Genomic DNA, 20,596 nt, shown 5'->3' with positions numbered 1-20,596 from the left:
TTGCACTAAGAAGCTTATTGCACTGTATATATATATATATATATATATATACAGTGCAATAATTCTTTCATGCTAAATGAAGCTCTGTTGCTTGGATATCACTAGATCCTGTTACAGCGTAATATAAAAGTACATAACGATTGATGTGTAAATTAGCATAATTACTAGCTAACCGCTAGCTGCTAACTGCCGCCTCGTTAATATCAAATCTATCATAATAACAAACCATTACCATGCTGTCATGAACGTGCGGTGCTGTTACGTGTACGCAAATTGACGTGCTTGATGTGAACGAGCATTTTGGGGGGCATGGTTAAAGTTGCGCATGCGCTATGAGCGCACATACGGGTACTTCTCAGGCATGCTGGGTAATCTGTGACGTTTCGCTCTCTCAAAAGTTGGGCCATTTTATCATCATGCGCGAATGAGCAACTCTCATAGGAATGAATGAGGCCCCGCCTCCCACGCTGTATCCAGTTCTTATTATACATCCATGGACGTAACACACGGGGTGAACACTTTTAAGAAACAGGGAAACACAGACACAAATCGTCTCATTTGAGATTTACAAGTTAGTTCTGTCTTAAAAAACGTTGCATGAAAACGTTTGATGTCCCCACAACAGTTGTTTTAATGTACGTTATTTGCATTTAATATATTGTTCATATAGCAGACATGTGACTCTATCCGTAGAGACAAACACTGCCCCTACTGGATATTAAAAGCATTGCCTCACCCTGGAGTGTTGTCAGTTTGTGTTGCTGTGTTTAGAGCAGGTGATCCTGTGTGTTCTTTAGGGTTTTTGATAAACACTGAAGCAATGTGTATCATTGCGTCGTACCGAGCGTCAGGATCAGGTCTCTGTGACCGGGCTGCAGGTCATCTGGACTCAAAGCAGCCGGGTCCTGATGAACTGTTTCAGCTGAGAGCTGAATTAGAGGATGTGCTGGAAATTCCACACTTAATCACCTTCTGGTAAGAAAAGAACAAATATACAATCTTAAACCAAAGTTGTGTTATTTGATAGCGAGTTATAGCATTTAAAAGAATCTATGTATTTCCAGCTGGAAGGACAGATAACCTGAACCTCCATCAAACAAATGACACGACTCAAAAGATGGGAAGGGGAACAGCCAATGAAATTCTACATTACAGGGTATTGAAGATTTGTGTCTTGACCAATCTTAAGTTTTGACATGTTAAGTATAACCGATGATAATTTGCCCGCCAACAGTCACAGTGGCACCTGCTGTCTGTTGAAAGCTAGAGAACAAGAGGCAGCCAGTCTGTGTATTGAAGGTGTGAAGAAGCCTGGGAGTGACAGCCGTAGTTTACATCAGAACTGATACATTTAAAGTTCTATGATAGAGGAGATAACACGTTGGATTTATATGATTATATAACCTTTGAGTTCATGCATTACCTGCTGCACAGCGCACAGGAGCAGCTAGGAGTGTTAGCAGTGTGATTAGCATATTTGTGTTGAAGAGTGTAATCTGAACAGAGCTGTGAAGATGGGAGTAAGAGAGAGTGCACACCCCTACACATCTGATAGGCCACCGGCAATGTAAAGTGCTACAGGCCCAAACCCAACCCCGACCCTCCACCCTTCCTGACTCCCTCTCTCTCTCAGCTGACTGACGCCTCTTCTTTATTCTGATGCTAACACTTTCCTACTTTTGCTTACTGTAGGTACAATTTGCATGAATGAATGCAGGACTTCTACACTTTTAAAATCCTGCTAACACTTTCCAACTGTTGCTTACTTTGAATGCATTACCTTCTGAGTATTTCTACACTTTTAAAATCCCTGTCCCTCTGTGTGTCCATCTCCATCTCTTCTACCCCTGTTCACCTGCACTCCCCCCTCATCGCCACCCTCAGTGTGCAGGACTTCCTGTCAGACAGAGGCTCCTCTGTGAGTGAAACTGGAGAGCATTCCTCTGCTCAGGCCTCAAATAAAGACAGAATCCTGCTTTCCCCCCCCTTTCCAGGTGGACAATCAGGGTCTTTGTGCAGCCGGTGCCAGGCTGGACCCCCGAGCCGGTCCACCTTCAGTCCTTCAGTCCTTGCAGAGGTGGAAACACTGGGAATATCATGAGTGAAGGAATATTAGTTTCTCGATGGATCTTGGATTTTTAAAACCTTTCCAATTTGGATTTACTCTCCTGGATGAACCATCTGCAGCTCAGGGATGATCTGATCACAACATGGAGGTAGGCCACGGCTATGACTTCCTTTCTATTACATATTGTGCAGAGTGACCTGTCAGGAGCGTCAGTTTCTGAGCGTTCACTCTTAGAGATAATGTTGTTTTAGAGATGTCCAGATTAAAAGCATCACTTCAGATATATCCTAACCCAGTCTGAGCCTTTTAACACAAACACTAAAGCCAGGACTAAGAGTCCTTAAATCTGGTTTCCTCAGTGAGTTACGAAAGTAAAATCTGCTTTAATTGAAGTCGTAAGGGGGCAGAAAATGAGTCAGGGAATTAGGCAGGATTCACATGTAAGACCACTTAACATGCTTTATTTCAGCATTCAAAATAATTAAAAACATCTCAATTTATTATACATATACAAAATAGGTACAGATCCTTGTGGTGTTTTTCCCCATGGTTGTGTCTGTCTGCCTTCTCTCACTCAGTTTAAATCCAATTCTTTTTGAGAAAAATCCAACATTTGCACAAGAAAACAAGAAAACAAACTACAACAGATGTAGGGGGGTGGAGAGGAGAAAAGAAGAGGAAGGGGGGTTCAAAAAATAAAAAAGTGTGAGAAGATATGGATCCACTGGGAACTCAGAGCTGGAGTTTGAGTGTTTCTGGAGATTGAAGAAGTTTGTCTCTCTCTGGGCACCAGAAATAAAAACTTAGCACCAAGAGGGCCCCCGCGCCGGAGAGGCCTGACACTACACAATAGTGCGGACAAACCAGACAACCAGGGGCCCCCAAAGGAAGAATAGCACCTTGAGTTTGATCTACTTCTGCTTCTGCTAAAGTGTTGCTAACCACCCCCCCGTCCCCCCACCAAATCTAGCTCCACTAACACTGGGCTCTGTTCTGCTGCTCATCGCAGATCTGAGGTAGCCATAGGAGTTCTTTCAAAATAAAAGAGGTTTAACCCATGTTTCTCTGCTGGTGGTTTTAATGTGACTTTGGGACAACAAACAAATCACAACAGCTACAGAATCCAGGATGAAGAGGAGGGGGTGGGGGCAGGTGTCAGAACAACAGAGGCAAACATGGCTGTCAGTTTCACCGTTTATTCATCAACACCTGAAACGTAGTACAATGCAATTGAGTTCTGTCTGTTGGACTGTCCTTTCTTTCCTCTCGCCACAGTGCGGTGAAAAGTCTGTGTGTTTCTGGAAACTCCAGAGAGGCTTTGGCTGCATGAAGAGGGGGAAGTCAATTTATTTTACACTTTACAGAAGCATATATTATTTTCTTGTTGCCAGTGAAACAAAATGTCTTCTCTACGGGATCCGTGGTGTTGGTGATGGTAAAAAAAAAACAAAAAAAAAACAAAAGTCAGAAAAGTAGTGGTCCCAAGCGCGGCGATGCAAACGCCGCCACATCGCCGCCATCTTTGTTGAAGTGCAGGTTTTAGGCAGAGTGGACCATCATCGGAGCAATGGCCAATCACGAGCGAGGGGTCAGATTTGTCAGAAAAATGGCAATAGAGAAATGTTTTGGTGGGCTTTTTTTTTTGAGAGAGATGACTGCTAGAAAAAATAAAACACACACACACACAACAACAATTTCAAGTCCAGATTTCTCTTTTTACAAGAAACAGACGGGTCCAACTTCAATGCCGAACTCTTGGTCTGGAGCACCAACGTCCATAGGAGCGATATCAATGATGGGAAGGCGAGATGTTTTCGTTGTCTTGTAGTCGATGACTGTCTTGCCCCATGTACCGGTGTGTGACTGGAGGTGAAGAAGAAAGAAACAGGAGTTAGCAGGGTCAACATTCAGTTTCTGCACACTGGATTTCTACATCTTGCCTGAGGTTTTGGCCAAAAGACATCCACTAGCTGCAGCTGCTAGCATGCATGTCTTCTGATGCACTACTTCACTGATATACTGGTGCAATTGGTACAAGAGCATGAAATAAAGTTTCTCACCGTGCATCCGTCTTCCAGGACGCTGTAGGTGAAGCGGCTGTTGCCCTCGGCTCTGATCTCGATCTCGTTGGAGCCCTGGAGGAGCATGGCCTTCTTGAGGTTTCCGGCGGAGGCGTCCATGTAGGCGACGCTGTTCTTGCAGTGGTAGGTGATGTTCTGGGATGCTTCAGTGGACATGAGACGCAGGAAGGTCAGCTGGATGTTGACGTCCTGTGGCATGGAGCCCTCGCTTCCGTACTCGAACTGTGTGGGGGATAAGAAGTGGAGAGGTGAGATGGAGGTAGTAGAGGAAAGACCAACAAATAGGCAGGTAGGGATGGGATTGGAGCAAGACATAAGGAAGGGGTCTGGTTGGATCTAGCATGTTTACCTGGAAGCCCTCGGTCATGGCCTCTCCGAAGAAGACGTGCTTCTTCTCCTTGATGTTCTTGCTTGTGTACCAGTTCTTCTTGGCAACCTCAGGCTGAGTTGAGGATACGCAGGTCTCTCCGGTCTCCATGTTGCAGTAGACCTTGATGGCGTCCTGAGTGCAGCCCTGGTCGGGGTCGATCCAGTACTGTCCTGCAGAGCAAGGAGTTGAGAGGGAAAAGGGTCAGAAAAACCCTGCAATACAGATTCTGCAATCCTATTCTTTTCAGTTTCTCTAGACTACTGACCGCTCTTCCATTCGGGGTGGCACATCTTGAGGTCGCGGCAGGTTCTGGCGGGGTTCTTGCGGGTACCGTCGGGGCTGCGGATCTGCTCGATCTGCTGGCTCAGGCTCTTCAGGGTGCCGTCCACCTCCAGGTCGCGATCGCGGAGAACGTTAGCGTCATCAGCACGGAACATACGGAAGGGATCGGGGGCCTTCTCCTGGGGCTGGGAGATGAAGCCGAGTTCGAATCCGCCGCCGGAGGGACCTGGGAATCCAGCAGGTCCGGGAGGACCAGGAGGACCCTAAAGAGGAAGGAGGTGGTTATTTCAATGCCGGTAGAAGCTTTGTTACACATGATTGGGTAAAATGGTTAGAGTGATGGACTTACAGAAGGTCCCATCTCTCCAGAGCGACCACGGACTCCAGGAGGTCCGGTGGGTCCGGGTGTACCACTCATACCATCCTTACCAGAAGATCCAGCAGATCCAGATGGGCCCTGCAAACAGAATAAAGAGAAACCGTAAGTGTCAAAGTCCCTGAACACACTTGAAACTGCTCGTTTAAAGCTTGTGTATCTGGTTTACTCACTCTAGGTCCAGCGGGTCCAGAAGTACCAGCGGGTCCAGCCTCTCCATTGGATCCCTATGCATTAAGAACAGAAACATAAGTAAGAAAAACAAAGTCCAAGTATGGATTGTGTTGATGATGAGGATATAGAGTTGAGGGGACATACAGAGGGTCCGATGGGTCCCTGCATGCCGGTGAATCCACGGTGTCCCTTCAGGCCTCTCTCTCCAGCCTCTCCGGACTCTCCCTTGTCTCCACGGAGTCCAGCGGGTCCCTGTGAGGGGGAAGAAGGGCATGATGAATTTGGCCTTCTCTTGTCTGCTGTTAGTTCATTTGTTATTGGTGTGAGGGTTGTTACTTACAGCAGGGCCACGAGGTCCAGCAGTGCCAGAAGCACCAGCAGGGCCAGCAGATCCCTGAAACACAGAGAGAGAGAGTTTAATGTAGAGGCCAGCGGGCTGCACTGAAACACAATATATTCTCTAAACTCCGGTCACTCACAGCCTCTCCACGGTCTCCATTCTTTCCAGCGGGTCCAACGGGTCCGGGGGCACCAGATGGTCCAGGGGCACCGGGGGCTCCGGATGATCCTCCCTCTCCACGGTCTCCCTAAAATCCAAAGAAAATGTGTGTCATCACCAGCATATCATGTGTTTTATATGTAAAAAGTTATTCGTTAGTGTTAAATGAATGTAGCAAAGTAAAAAGTTAAATAGTTGCCTCCCCAATGTAGTACAGTACAATTATGTTAACCCTAAGTATGTAGCGTAAAGTGGTAGTACCCAAGGAATGTATGTCAAAATAGTACTTAAATACAGTACTTGAGCAAATGTACTTTGTTACTTTCCACCGCTCTGCTTAGCTTAGCATCATGGTAGCATACTGTTTGCTAAATGACTTTTCAGTATGCTCAGTTTGCTCCTGGAATAGTGACTGGAAACACACAGTAAAATCCAGCTTCTGCATAAAAGCCACCCTAGGGTCTGGTGCTTTGCTCTAAAACCATGAGGGTCAACTGGTACTTTGTCCGAATGTGTACTTGAACTGGCAACCCTCTGGATCCAAACCCAATCCCCCTATTGAATGATACTCTAATGTGTCACTGTACCATCTGGAATCAAGTCTATCTAAGATTGGTCAGTCCACTCTTCGGGGCTTGAAGCCTTCTGAACTCACCTTGGGTCCAGCAGGTCCATCACGGCCAGCAGATCCCTCATTACCGGGGCTTCCCTAAAACACAAAGCATGTCAACTTGTAAGGAAACCGTTCAATATTCAGACAGAAACATGGTGTACAGGTACAGGTGTTTCTTCTTACCTCACGTCCGGTCTCACCAGCGGCTCCAGCCAGACCAGCAGGGCCCATGGGTCCTGAGGGTCCACGCTCTCCACCGGGTCCTGAAGGTCCATGCTTTCCAAGCAGTCCCTGTAGAGGACAGCCACAGTCAGTCAAGTTTAAACCATCTCAGTTACTTTCCTGATATATCACCTGGGCTCTGTGTCTCATCAATATTGAGGTATTTGAACTATACCTTAATACTTGAGTAAATGTACTTTAATCCATTCAACTACTGCTTTTTTTAAAGCAGCAAGACAGGAAGTTACTAATAAAGTTAATGTATACTCCCTTAAAATCACATGTGTACAGTTTGTTCTGACTAAATCATATGTTGTGGGTCATTTAAAGTCTTCTCAGTGGTTCCTTTCTATTGTTGCACCCTTTAGAAGTGGATTTGGACTCATATTTGATTCGTCATATTTTCTGATGTACAGATGTTTTAGTGCGCTGGTTCAGATGCATGGTGCAGGTTGTGGTTCTGTAGAGTTTGTAGTGTAATTTAGGAACTCACAGAGGGTCCGTTCGTGCCAGGGAAACCTCTCTCTCCTCTCTGTCCGGGCAGACCAACAATACCACGAGATCCACCGATACCTTGAGGTCCAGGAATACCAGGAGTTCCCTGCAGGGGGGGACAGAGAGCGAGGCAGCGGTTAGACATCAGGCAACACAAAGAAAAACATCAACATCCAGGAGTTTATGCAAATGAGTCTGTAGATTGAATCGATTTGCATTATTGAACACAACCTGCCAGATAACTTGTAATATAAAAAATAACTGTCTTGATGTCTGGATTGAAGTGGGAAGATGTACAGTTTGTACCCTGTTCACCTGTAGTGAGTACAACATGTATGCATTTGAACAGATCTTTAAAGGCCTCTCCTACTCTCTGACACACACCAAACCTGTTTACATCATTCACACACTCGTTTATACACACTTTATTCCTAAACAACATGCAGAATAATGACCTTTTTATGGCAGTATTTTCTGATGATTCAAAGAGATATCCTGAATCACCTCTTTAGAAACCTCTGACTATTCAGCTAGGGTGTCTATTATGTCATTCTGTACCTTCTCCCCCTAAAGAGGCTTAAAGTCAGCACTAGCTTAGTGATGGATGAACGTTTTAATATAACTTACAGAGGGTCCATCACCACCGGGGCCACCCTTCTCTCCGGCAGATCCTGGGGGTCCAGCAGCTCCCATCTCACCAGCGCGACCTGCAAGTCCGGTCTCTCCACGGTTTCCTTTGGGTCCTTCCTTGCCACCGGCTCCGGGGGCTCCAGCAGGGCCAGAGTTTCCCTATGAGAGAGAAGGGGGGGACATTTAGCATTGCTACAGTACAATAAGAGAGTGAGAATATATATAATGCAATGAAGGGGAAGACTTACAGAGGGGCCAGGGCCTCCGACTCTACCTGCAGCACCGGGGAATCCAGTAGCACCCTGCAGACAAACAGAGGTCCGTTAGCTGGATCACATCAGTGCACATAAGTATGATGCAAAGAGCTGCAGGGTTATTTTGCAATTGCGATATAACTTGGAAAAGTAGTCATTTTTGAAAACTGGTTCTGAAATGTGTATATTGTTTACATCCAAAGCAGTACATGAATTTGCAAAAAGCTGCCTAAACATGTTCGGAAAATCTCCAGATTACTCTCTCAGCTCTGTTTGGATATAAGCACCATGATTTCTGACTTCTACACTAGCTGCTCATGAGTAGAAGAAAGAGTAAAATAAGTCTTACAGGGGGTCCAGCGGTTCCGCGGGCACCCTTAGGCCCAGAGTTTCCATTGGGACCCTGAAAGGACACAACGTGTTGTCAGTAAACATGTCAGAAGTTAGCCTCAACTTCTTATGTTCACTCTGAGTCACAGGATGAGTTTACTAACCTGAGGTCCAGCGCCACCAGTGGGTCCAGAGACACCGGGGGGACCAGCATCTCCCTTACCACCGTTATCTCCAGACTCTCCCTTAGCACCAGGCTGACCATCAGCACCCTGTGGATGGAGACAAATCAGAAATGATGACACTTCAAACTAAAGGAGAACAGTTGGTGTGAAGATATTCTTGAAGAGATGACTTACAGGAGGTCCAGCGAATCCAGCGGGTCCGGGGGGTCCAGACTCTCCACGCTCTCCCTGAAGAAGAAGAAGAAGAAGAAGAAGAGTCAGTCAATGATTCAAGCAGCTAGATTGTTAGAAACATCTCACAGGTCAGCGGCTTGAGCTTCAACCTCAGGATCCATGTATCTGTGATCCTCTCCAGAATGGAAGTAGTCATCACATACAGAGCATCAACTAGTTCCTGAACAGTGTCCTTCACATGCTGATATCCAAGAGAGGGAGTTACACAGTCACAAGATGGAGGAATAGAAAGCAGTATTCAATGTTTACTTCAGATTAGCTCCACGTCAGAAATGAGCATGCTTGTCATATGTCTATCTCCATAGAGGCTGAATCATCATGTTAATCACATAGCTATCATATGCCTCAAACAGTCCTGATGCTCTTCTAGGTAATCATACATCCTGTCATGTTCACAGCTCCAGTTGGGATACCTTTGTTAGCATGCTACTCTCATGTTGGAAGAAGACATTCAGTATTTTCCCAACAGAGATGAAGCTTTATCTTCTAACAGAGTGGTGCCAATGGGACTTGTTACTTACAGGGCCTCCACGAGATCCAGCAGGTCCGCCGGGTCCGGGTGCTCCAGCGTCTCCCTTATCTCCGGAGGATCCAGCGGGTCCAGGAAGTCCAATAGGTCCAGTCAAGCCACGGGGGCCATCCTTTCCACCAGCACCATCAACACCCTTGCCTCCTTGGTCTCCCTGGGGTGAGGATGGAAAAGGGGGGAGTGAGGTTCATGCATTGGATACTGGACTGCTACTATGGATGGTTATATATACTGTTGGGGAAATATGTTCCATCACATATACGACTGGACATATCATGAGTACTAGGAGTATGGTTGTGGAGACTCACTCTGCCTCCTTTCAGTCCTGGAAGGCCAGCAGCACCACGCTCACCGGGCATACCCTGAAGTCCTGGAGGACCCTGAGCTCCAGAGTTACCTGTGGCTCCAGCATCTCCCTGTGGAAGAGGAGGAAGGGGAACAAGGGTTACACAAGAACTCAATCAGAACTTCATCAAGAGTGTTCTGTCATTTCTAACGTTGTTTACCTTAGCGCCATCGTTTCCACCAGATCCGGGGGATCCACGGGCTCCAGCGGGTCCAATAGCACCAGGAGATCCACGCTCTCCGGGGAAACCTCTGTCACCCTGAGGGGGGGGAGGGGAGGGAGATAATTGGGTTACTTTAAGTTCCAAGAGTGGTCAAAGAAATCACTGGATGATATTCTCTGAACGTAGTTAAGATCAGATCGGATAGGATAAGATGGACTAATTAAAATGATATACAGTTAAGTAACTTTAAAATAAGAAATGAATTAAATGAATATATATACATACTTGAGTCATACATACATATTAAATATATTTACATGTCTGTGTGCCGGTACCTAGCTTTAGACTGTTAGCATGATGGCAACAGTATGTAGGAACCGTTTGTAGCCCGTATCAGACTTATCTCCAAAGACCCTCGACTAAATGACTGGTGACTTACTCTGTTTCCAGCGGGTCCAGATGCTCCAGCCTCACCAGACAGACCCTAAACAGAAAGAGAGGCAATTCATGCATTAATTTACTGGACAGTATCAATATGATCAGGTATCTGAATCAGCCATATTTGGGTCAGTACCTGCTCTCCGGGCTTTCCACTCTCACCAACGGAACCCTGGGGTCCAGGAAGACCCTGGAATCCAGCAGCTCCACCAGATCCCTGCTCTCCTCTCTCTCCAGAAGGTCCCTGAACATAAGCAACAAGGGGGAGGACTGTTAGTGCCAACAGGAAGTGACCAGAAGTCGGGCAAAGTATGATTTGTTTTCACTCTTGGTTGTGAGGTTGCCTCTGAGAAACAGGCTATGTTTTCGGGCTTGGTTTGTATGTTTGCAGCCGGGTTACGGAAAAACTCCAGCTTGGATTTTCATGAAACTGTGTGGAAATGTTTTGCATGAGCTAAGGAAGAACCAGTCACGTTTTGGAATGGATCGGAATAAGAATAGGGAATTTGTGCGCCATTATATGTGCTGTCAGAAGTCGGAGCAATAGGATACAGCACAATATTGGTGTGGCTTCCATATTTAGACCTAAAGCTAACAAACCCACCAAAGTCAGAAGAAGTACTTTCCAACTCGGTAAATGGGACCATTCCAGTCTCGATAGAGGTGTGTGCTCTAGATCTGTTGGTGTATTTTGTAGTGAGTGTTTTACTTACAGCAGGTCCAGATGATCCTGGAGCGCCAAGATCTCCGTCCTTTCCTGGGGCACCCTGGGTAAAGAGATGGCAGTCTTTCAGACACAGCATTACAGGAAAACAGTAGAGTAAAATGGACTCAAAGTGTGCAGTTTAGACAACTTACAAGAGCGCCAGTGGGTCCCATCACACCTTTCTCGCCAGGCTTTCCACCCTCACCCTGCACAGAGAAGTAGAACATGTTACAGGGTGTGTAGAGCAGTTTTCAGGAGCTCAGTTCAGTACAATATTCAGGAATATATGGTCTATGTGAAGAGACTCACAGCGGCTCCCTTGGGTCCGGGGAATCCCATAACTCCGGGCTGACCTCTAGCTCCAACGGGGCCGGGGGGTCCGGGGCGACCATCTTGTCCAGTGGTTCCCTGGTATCAAAAAGATGAATTGAATTTGAGGACAAACAAATCTCTGTGTTTTGATGAGATTGTGTTGTTATAGTGAATCTGGACTTACAGCAGGTCCAGTCTTGCCATCGGGTCCAGGGCTGCCGGGGCTACCAGTCATACCCTAAAGGAAGAGGTCAGGGGTCAAAACATGGCATGGGCAAGGACTTTATTGATGTTTCTGACAATAGATTGTAAAGGAAACTCACCTTAGCTCCAGGAAGACCGGACTCACCAGTACGACCAGACTCACCAGTGGAACCCTTAGCTCCAATGGCTCCAGGGCCACCGCGCTCACCATTGGCGCCCTACGATGGGAGGGAGGGAGGGATAGTTCGATCAGAAACAGATCAACAGTTTGTCAATTAAATATAAGAATGGAGAACATTTGTGTTTACTCACTTTGGCACCAGCAGGTCCATCAGATCCGGGGAAACCACGACCGCCAGGGGCACCCTGCGGAGAGGGAAAGCTCAGTTAGCAGCTGCAAAATAATCTAAATAGCATAAGCATTACAAAAACACCGTGAGGCATATTGCATTGTCGGTCGAGCTTTGTTTATATTCTAAATATCTAGAAGGTATGCTTTGTTCCTGCATTAGCATTGGTTGTACAATCCTTGATCAAGTCTTTCTTCTCTTTAGAGTCATGTCCCACCAGCAGAGGGCGCTGCTAGGACTTCCCCTCTTGGTATTACACTTAATAATTAGTCATATTAAAGTAAACAGTATGATATAGTGAACATTAGATCAGATAAGATGCATACTCTCTCTCCTGGGCCTCCACGGGATCCTGCAATACCGGGCACTCCCATGGATCCTCTCTTGCCTTCCTCTCCTCCTGGTCCTGGGGCTCCCAGAACTCCAAGAGCACCCTGCACAACACACACAGCGTTAGAGATTCATACATGTGTGTGTATACATCAATATGCTGACTGTGGCGAACTTCAACTTACAGCCTCTCCCTTGACTCCAGCCTCTCCCTTGGCTCCTGGGGCTCCTGCCTCACCCTGAGGGACACGAGCAGAAACACAAACATTAAAAAAACAAATTCAACATCAACTAAAAATAATTTAACTCAAATGTGCATGTGATGCAGAAACAATAACTGAGATGATCAGTTTCACTCACAGTGTTTCCCTTGGCTCCGGGGGCACCACCAGCACCTTGGCCTCCGGGGGGTCCACGGGGTCCGGGGAAACCGGGTGCTCCTGCAACTCCAGCAGCACCCTGCAGGGGGCAGCACACACAACTGGTTAATTTCATGCTGGACTGCAAGGAACCAGACCTTTAGGTAGTAAATGTTCAGACAGGGACACTCACAAGGTTTCCCTTAGCTCCGGCAGCTCCATCAGTACCGGGGCTTCCCTGAGAGGCGAAAGGAAGGGGAAGGGGTTTTATTTAGACCGGAAGATGATGAAGAAATGATGAAGACATTGTTTTAAAGCAGGTTTTTGTTTGTACTTACAGAAGGTCCAGCGGGGCCAGCAGGTCCGGGGTTACCGCCCTCACCACGGGCTCCAGCGGGTCCCTCGGCTCCACGAGTTCCCTGTGCTCCAGCATCTCCCTGAGGGTAGACAAACAACCGTCAGATCATCGTAACCAACGCCAGAAGGCTGGGATGCATCATGGGTAAAGACATGTGTATGTTGGGTGTTTTAAAGAGAGCAAGGTTTACAATATCTGTGGACAATTAACTAAAAGTAAAGCTTTGTGTAACCCAGCAAACATGGGGTACATATCTTAATTAGGAATATTCAACATTAAGAATTGTATTGTATAATATTGTCCATCAACAGTGCAGACAAATAACTATATTTAATATCCATAATGTTTGATATTCTGTCACTTTTCACGCACCTGAAGTTGGACAACCTTGTTTAAACCCTATCCTATCCAACCCCTGTTTTAAAATCTAACTAAGGGTCATATATGTTCAAATGAATGCTTGAAAGCACTACAGAGTCAGATCAGTAGATGTCTAATGACTGCTTCGACCTCTTTTGAGAAGAGAAGGACAAATGGCATGGTGTGGTGTTACTTGGGATTGACAGGCCATGGAAGTTTGAGGAAGATGTTGAATATGAGACATTAGGAATGGAGGTTGTTAGAGATGATTGGATTATAATGGGTGTTGTTGTTGCACCTTAGATCCAGGGCCACCGGGGAATCCAGCAGGTCCAGATGGGCCAGTGGGTCCCTGGGAGGAAAGAAAACACACACAGGTTCAGGTAACTGCAGCAGGTGCATCTGGATCCAAATCTGAGTTAACACCAGATGTGTCTTTCTCTGAGAATCCCCCTGGGGTTTTTAAACCAGGGTCAATGGAAGTGGTACTTTGGGAGAACCGCTGAGAACATTTTAAGAGTAAGAAAAGCAAATATACTTACGTTGGGTCCAGCAGAACCAGCAGCACCGTCGTTACCACGAGCTCCCTGCAGCACACAGACACAGATGATTGGATGATGGGTTCAATGACCAACTCATGATGATTGCAGTATTGTATTTGTGTGTGTGGGTGTGTGTGTGTGTGTGTGTGTGTGTGTGTGTGTGTGTGTGCACTCACAGCAGCTCCAGAAGCACCGTTGCGACCTCTCTCACCGGGCAGTCCACGGGGTCCCTGAGAAAAAGAGTCCGTTAGTTTTAAAATGGCATCAATCTGAAAGGAGGGGAAATCCAAGATAGCATCCATGTGTCAGATAGGGGGCGTTTGTTTTACTCACCATAGCTCCGGGGGTACCGTTCTCACCAGCAGATCCAGCCTCTCCCTAAAGACAGAAACAGGTGAGGTGAGGAAGGAGTGGAGCGTCATTACTCAATGCCAATCTGATATGGCTGCTTCCATTCCTGCTAATGCTAGTTGTTTCTCGTCGTAAGGAGGACAAGTGTTCTTGAGTTTGGCTTCAAAACGACATATGTGTTACAGAAACTCTGCAGAACAAACTGGGTGAGTGGAGTTTGCAAGATATGGGGATTTGCGAAGTCGGACAAGTCTAAAGAAAAGAAGCTACTGGTTGCATTACAGGAAATATAGATGCTAGTTGGAGCTTATGTAAGGGACTCAAATCAAGGTTTCCTCAGCTTCTGTCGCTCCCTGTGTATCACTCTTCAAGGGGGCACAATACACTAATGCTCTTAATATATAATAATAATGATAATAATGCATTTAATGACTTTCTCTACGAGCCCTTTGAAAAAGCCCCATTTGTTTTAATTGGCTTGCAAGAAAAGTATGGTGGTGATGTTATATGATATTCTTATAAGCCTGCTTGCTGTTGCCTATACATACTGACCAGGTGTATGATTACATAGTTGGTGTGTTGGCAGGCTTTACAGATACCCAGATGCATGTGGGTTTAAGAGTACTAGATATTCATTTCCTTGCGAGTTCAACTCCTGTTTCTGTGGCCACTGGGGGGTTCAGATTGTCATGTTTCAGAGAGGCAGTCACCTTGGGTCCAGCGGGTCCGCCGTCTCCCTTGGCTCCATCCAGACCGCTGAATCCCTGCAGAGAGAGAGAGAGGTTTAAAGTTAGCGCTCGGTTAGCGGAGATGCTATGGTCGTGTCTTGTTGAACCCGGAGCTTGGACTCACTCTGTGTCCCTTGATGCCGGGCAGACCTGGAGTTCCTGGGAATCCACGAGCGCCCTGAGGGAAGGAGGAGAAAGAGGAGACACATTCATTATCACAGTTCTCTTCAACATTGCATCAATTAGAATATAAGATGTATTCATTGGCTTTGTAACTCACCTGTGGGCCGGATGGTCCACGCTCACCGTTGCGACCGGGCTTACCAGACTCACCCTAAGAGATAGAGAAAGTTAGTCTTTGGTGGATGAAGTGCTGATTTTGTACTAAAATGAAGTTAGCAACACTAGATTGTAAAGATATTCAGGTACAAGTAAAAGTCTGGCATTCAAAACCTGAAGCTACAAAACTAAGATAAAAGTATTGGCTTACATTTCGGAACAAACTTAGGTAAAGTACAACTACCTGAAGAGTACATCATTATTACTCTGAGATCAATGAATATGAGCAGAAGGACTTACATCCTCTCCGTTCTTGCCAGAGGGTCCGGCGGGGCCACGGGGTCCCAGGGCACCCTGCAGAGACAGAAACACTGAGAATGAGGACAAACTCTCAAGGTGAATTGTGGGTAAATATTAATGTCCATTATGCTAATACTTACAGAAGATCCAGCCTCTCCAGACTCACCAGGGGGGGCCGGTGAATCCCTGAGGTCCCTGTAGGGGGGGGGGGCATAAACACCATTAATACAACACCAATACTGTACATGTGAAGTGCTATGAGGTGAACATTTTATTTTGTAGTCTTCTTTCAGATTTGGGAAGAATGAATCTGATGTAATCCAATCTAAATCCAACCTGGTTCAATTATAATTTACTTTAAATAAGTTTTGACTTTCTTAATTTAATTTGAGCTTGTTTCAGATCCGTTTGCTAGGTTTAGTTTAAGGTTCATTTGTCCCTGAAAGGTGTTTAAAGGCTGTGGTCTGCTCACTTTGTTGGGAAAACGAGTTACTAGTCAAATAAATGGAGTTCTGGCTCCAACTCAATTCCCAGAAGTCTGCTGCAAAGTCCAGATTTGATCAAGACATGTATTGAGATATATCGTATTTATTTTTGGTAAATCCCAGAAGCTCAAAGCTAACCGACTGGCTGCGACGTTTGAATGATCCTTCCTGGATCTGACAAGTCGTATTTTTTGTGTATTGCATTCTGTCTGAACACACAAGACACATTTCTGCAGCATTTTCAAACTCCTTTAGATAAATTAGGAAATGATTGCTGTTTTCATTCGGATGAGGAAATGAACCTCAGCCATACTGGAACAGTGAGTGCACCAAAGAGAGGAAGGTGATGTTTGAGTTGTTGCCGGTGCCCTCTACTTCTCTCTCCTCTAAAGATCAAGCTTTTTGGGGTTTTGAATAGAGGAAGAGGGGTACTTACGCTAGCTCCAGGACCTCCGGGGGCTCCACGGGATCCCGGGGGACCCTGTCAATCAAACAGAGGCAAGATCAGACACTGCATCACTCTGATTAACAGTTAAATGTGTGTGTGTGAGTGTGTGTGTGTGAGTGTGTGTTGGTGTGTGTGTGTGAGTGTGTGTTGGTGTGTTTTCTTACCATGGGTCCGGGCACAGACATGCCAGGTGATTTATCGTCATAGCCTCGAGACATCTGAGGGGAGAAGTTCTGGAAAAAAAGGGAAAAGAGGTTTAAATATTACAACCCAGCTCATATGGGACACGAGATGATAATTAGGTTATAATGACATGAAAACAATGCATGTTCTGTGTTGTTTATATGACATTGATATGATAAAGGATGCACTCTGGGTATAATCACAGCCAAAATATCCCAAATGAAGTCTGAATTATATCCTAAAAAGTTTTAAGGAAAAGCTGCTTTGTGAGAATATAAAACAGTCTCCTGTTTCCATCTGTGTTCTGCGATATCCCATCCTTTCAGTTCAGCCAGGATCATCCCAAACCCTTTGAGCTTATCTCTTGCTAATGTCTCCCAAACTATTTCCCAATGTGTGATGAATAAAGAATAAACCTATCTATCTTAAGCTCGATCTTAGATGCTAAAGAGCTTTATATGAGATATTGCAGCTGATGAGGCTTTAGCGACTCTGTTAGCTTAGCGTGTTCAATGGAAGTCTGTTGTTTATATTTTGTGGTAGGTTAGGATGGAAGTCAGAAACAAAATGAATCAGAGCTTCATTAAATTGTGAAACTGTAGGCTTAGGTGGTGAATTAGCCTTTGAGTCATTGGCTAGCTCTATGCAAACATGCTACATCTGACTGGCATGGTATGTCATATTAGCATGTTAGCATGTTACATAGGAAACCAGAAATATGAAAGAAATCAACAATAAACTTATTTGAATGAAGCTTGCTAGATTAGACTGTGATACTATTAGCAATATGTGTTAAATAAGCATGCTGGTTAATGTCTCTCTTTTAGCATGCTTAATAACACTGGGATAATACTGTATGCCCTGTTAGCTTAGCATAGTGAATTAGTATATGAGTCAATGATACATTCTTCATAATAAACCAAACTTAGCCTGCTAATGTTAGCTCAACTACAGATCACAGTTAGTGGGAATATTAGTTTACTAAGGTTCATTATGAGGAGGATCAATGTTAGTTTAGTATAAAAGTTGCTGACTAACCAGATCTTAGCATGCTAACTTAGATTGTGGAGCTTTGGGAATGTTAGCATAGATGTAGTAAGAGTTTGAGCATCATTCGAGAACAACTCCATGTCTCTGTTTGCCCCTAATGAAGGTCTGACCGTCTGACCTCAGTCTGACCTCAGTCTGACCTCAGTCTGACCTCAGTCTGAAAGCCAAACTCTGAGACAGTTATCTGAAGCTAAAGATGGATTTGTAGAGATGAATGAAACGCTTGAGTTGTATCTGTTCAAGTGGGATCCAGTTTCTCGGCACTTCCTGTCCTCTCTGAAGCTGTGTTGACAACGCGTTGATACTGGTCCATTTTGATGACCAAAGAAAGTCAAACCAAAGCCCTCAGGTGGTGTGTGAATGCCCCGAACTAGAATAGGGATTATGGGTAGTGGAGACAAAACTAACCAATATACTTCTATGGCTTTTTTTCTTCATTTGTTTGTCTGACCACCACAGAAGAAGAAGTTCTTAAGACGCCACAACTCCCAGAAGCTTCACACATGAGTCCCATCCCCACTGAGGCTCTTCTGGACCCCAACGAGTCAGATACAGAACAGCAAATATAAGATGTGCAACTTACTCCTCCGAGGCCGGGGGGTCCTGGGGGGCCGGGGGGGGCCGGGGCGGCCGGGCTGGCCATCCATACCATCTCTACCAGAGGAACCAGTGGAACCCTGCAGGGGGAGAGAAGAGGAAGGGGTCAGGATCCTAATAAATCACCTTCTTTAAATCCACTGAAAATACACTTTTTTTTAGATTCTTATAATTTGTTTCGCTTGGTTGCAACTTTAAATGTTTGCTTCCCTTTAAGATTCCCTTCTACCTCGACCCTTGCTTTGTGTCTCTCTGTCTGTCTGTCTGTCTGTCTGTCTGTCTGTCTGTCTGTCTGTCTGTCTGTCTGTCTGTCTGTCTGTCTGTCTGTCTGTCTGTCTGTCTGTCTGTCTCTCTGTCTGTCTGTCTGTCTCTCTGTCTGCCTGTCTGTCTGTCTGTCTGTCTGCCTGTCTGTCTGTCTGTCTGTCTGTCTGTCTGTCTGTCTGTCTGTCTGTCTGTCTGTCTGTCTGTCTGTCTGCCTGTCTGTCTGTCTGTCTCTGTCTGTCTGTCTGTCTGTCTGTCTGTCTGTCTGTCTGTCTGCCTGCCTGTCTGTCTGTCTGTCTGTCTGTGTGTCTGTCTGCCTGTCTGTCTGTCTGTCTGTCTGTGCATGTATCTCACCTGTCCCTGTACCTGTTCATCATTTCGTTTTTGGGAGAAGGGGTGGGATTCAATCAGTGTAGACTTCTTCCCAAACCCTTTTCAGATGTGTAATGAGGTAGATCATTTGTTTATATATAATTTGTAAGTCAATTCTATTTTTGTTTATCAATTTGATACTGCTTAAGTTTGTACAGTATCATAATTATCTTTTGTATTATTGTTTTACACGTTCGAAATAAATAAAATAAAATAAAAATCTAAACTGTTTGATTGGTTCAAACCGATCACATGACTGCTTTTAGTCTTCATTCATCACTGTGTGTAATCTTTTATATCTCAGGTGTGTTTTAGTGATGGAAGCAGCATTACACCTGGAGGAGGGGCAGTTCAAACCCCTGTGAGACTGACCAATCAGGAATGGACTAGTGGTCATGTGACCTCAGCAGACAGGAATTAGGTAAGAACCACCATTTACTTTGTTATAGGAAACCTTCTATATTTGATCAACAACTCAAAGTAAATGTTCATAATTAATTTGACATTATAAATAATATGAAAATATTCATAATAAAAATGATATTCAATTATTATTATTATAAAATGTATTTGCAGTCTCAATAAAACCCCTTTATGTCAGAATGTAAATAAATGACCAAATACAAATAAAAATCTGAATTGTTATAAATACATAACAAATATTTTAAAAGTATGTTTTCATAGCAAACATTATTAAATAAATAGATTGGCATCACCACTGCAAAACCCTTAATGTTTGTAAGATTATGATGATCACAGATCATTGGAGTTTTCTGTGTGAAAAGTCCCAATACTCACATTTTCTAACTATCCTGCGTCTTCCCCAGTGTGCACGTTTCAACCTGCCCTCTGCATGCTTCCCTCCCTGCTCCCTGCTCTCAGTAAAGCACATTTCCTGCCCTAATTTACACACATTTCAGGATCTATATGTGCCATTTAATGTTGTATTCAAACCTTATTCCATGTGTCTTCATGCACGCTTTGCAAAACCCATTATAAAACATTATTGCCACTGAGCTGTGAGATCTGATGCTACCTGGACTAGCTTCTGTTGACATGAGTCATCTGAGTGCTGTTACTTTCCTACTTCTTCAGAAAGATCCTGTTTCTACACGTTCCTCTGAGTACAGCTGCCCTAACCCCATCACAAACCCTCAGGAATCCACTGAGGCAGTGAACGCACCACCACAGATTAAAAAGTGAGTGTTGGACGTACCCTGTCTCCCTTGACTCCACGCTCTCCTCTGGGTCCCTATAAGAGAATAAAACAAAATAAAAAGTATACATAATGAGAATAATGACCAACATGATTCATAGAGTATGGGATCAGATCACAAAAAGGTATTAGTTAGACATGAAAGTCTATTAAAGTCTATCAATTAACAATGTGTTTCCATTCAGTGAAATACATATCATTTTCACTTCATGTTCTAACTCTCAATGATCAATGATCAATATCACTATCAATAGCTACATGGAACAGATAAGGTCAATCATCATTATTATGGATCATATAATAAATCAAATGAATATGTACCTCAGCCTGTGGCTCCTGGAAGCCTGCGGAGAGACAGAGGAGAACGTGGGTTAGAAATGAAAAACCACATTTTACAAAACAATAGATAATGCATTTAAGCACGTTAAAGCCAAATGTGAAAGATTTAAAAAAGATGGGAAATGTTTTGGGTTTGCTTTTTAGTAAATAAGAAATGTCAAATGAATAAGAAGTGAA

At 44.8% G+C, this 20,596-nt stretch overlaps 1 protein-coding gene across 1 annotated transcript in view; it reads right to left on the bottom strand.

The window, feature by feature from the left end:
- Positions 1 to 2,496: 2,496 nt before the first annotated feature.
- Positions 2,497 to 20,596, bottom strand: part of col1a1a (collagen, type I, alpha 1a) — a 25,847-nt gene continuing 7,747 nt past the window's right edge. Inside the window, 49 exon segments of the mRNA XM_034151704.1 lie at positions 2,497 to 3,931; positions 4,129 to 4,371; positions 4,499 to 4,689; positions 4,785 to 5,064; positions 5,151 to 5,258; positions 5,351 to 5,404; positions 5,496 to 5,603; positions 5,692 to 5,745; positions 5,831 to 5,938; positions 6,506 to 6,559; positions 6,647 to 6,754; positions 7,179 to 7,286; positions 7,808 to 7,969; positions 8,059 to 8,112; positions 8,414 to 8,467; positions 8,559 to 8,666; positions 8,754 to 8,807; positions 9,335 to 9,496; positions 9,651 to 9,758; positions 9,849 to 9,947; positions 10,291 to 10,335; positions 10,426 to 10,533; positions 11,003 to 11,056; positions 11,148 to 11,201; positions 11,305 to 11,403; positions 11,492 to 11,545; positions 11,631 to 11,729; positions 11,824 to 11,877; positions 12,188 to 12,295; positions 12,377 to 12,430; positions 12,552 to 12,650; positions 12,744 to 12,788; positions 12,889 to 12,987; positions 13,567 to 13,620; positions 13,811 to 13,855; positions 13,987 to 14,040; positions 14,144 to 14,188; positions 14,872 to 14,925; positions 15,014 to 15,067; positions 15,170 to 15,223; positions 15,469 to 15,522; positions 15,609 to 15,641; positions 15,643 to 15,663; positions 16,390 to 16,434; positions 16,566 to 16,634; positions 18,218 to 18,253; positions 18,255 to 18,311; positions 20,081 to 20,116; positions 20,402 to 20,424. Coding sequence (XP_034007595.1) covers positions 3,785 to 3,931; positions 4,129 to 4,371; positions 4,499 to 4,689; positions 4,785 to 5,064; positions 5,151 to 5,258; positions 5,351 to 5,404; positions 5,496 to 5,603; positions 5,692 to 5,745; positions 5,831 to 5,938; positions 6,506 to 6,559; positions 6,647 to 6,754; positions 7,179 to 7,286; positions 7,808 to 7,969; positions 8,059 to 8,112; positions 8,414 to 8,467; positions 8,559 to 8,666; positions 8,754 to 8,807; positions 9,335 to 9,496; positions 9,651 to 9,758; positions 9,849 to 9,947; positions 10,291 to 10,335; positions 10,426 to 10,533; positions 11,003 to 11,056; positions 11,148 to 11,201; positions 11,305 to 11,403; positions 11,492 to 11,545; positions 11,631 to 11,729; positions 11,824 to 11,877; positions 12,188 to 12,295; positions 12,377 to 12,430; positions 12,552 to 12,650; positions 12,744 to 12,788; positions 12,889 to 12,987; positions 13,567 to 13,620; positions 13,811 to 13,855; positions 13,987 to 14,040; positions 14,144 to 14,188; positions 14,872 to 14,925; positions 15,014 to 15,067; positions 15,170 to 15,223; positions 15,469 to 15,522; positions 15,609 to 15,641; positions 15,643 to 15,663; positions 16,390 to 16,434; positions 16,566 to 16,634; positions 18,218 to 18,253; positions 18,255 to 18,311; positions 20,081 to 20,116; positions 20,402 to 20,424 — 4,070 coding nt within the window. The 3' untranslated portion in view covers positions 2,497 to 3,784.

This window comes from Trematomus bernacchii, unplaced genomic scaffold (assembly GCF_902827165.1).
Source record: "Trematomus bernacchii unplaced genomic scaffold, fTreBer1.1, whole genome shotgun sequence".
In the NCBI taxonomy this organism is placed as follows: Eukaryota; Metazoa; Chordata; class Actinopteri; order Perciformes; family Nototheniidae; genus Trematomus; species Trematomus bernacchii.
This window is presented reverse-complemented; position numbering and strand designations above follow the sequence as displayed.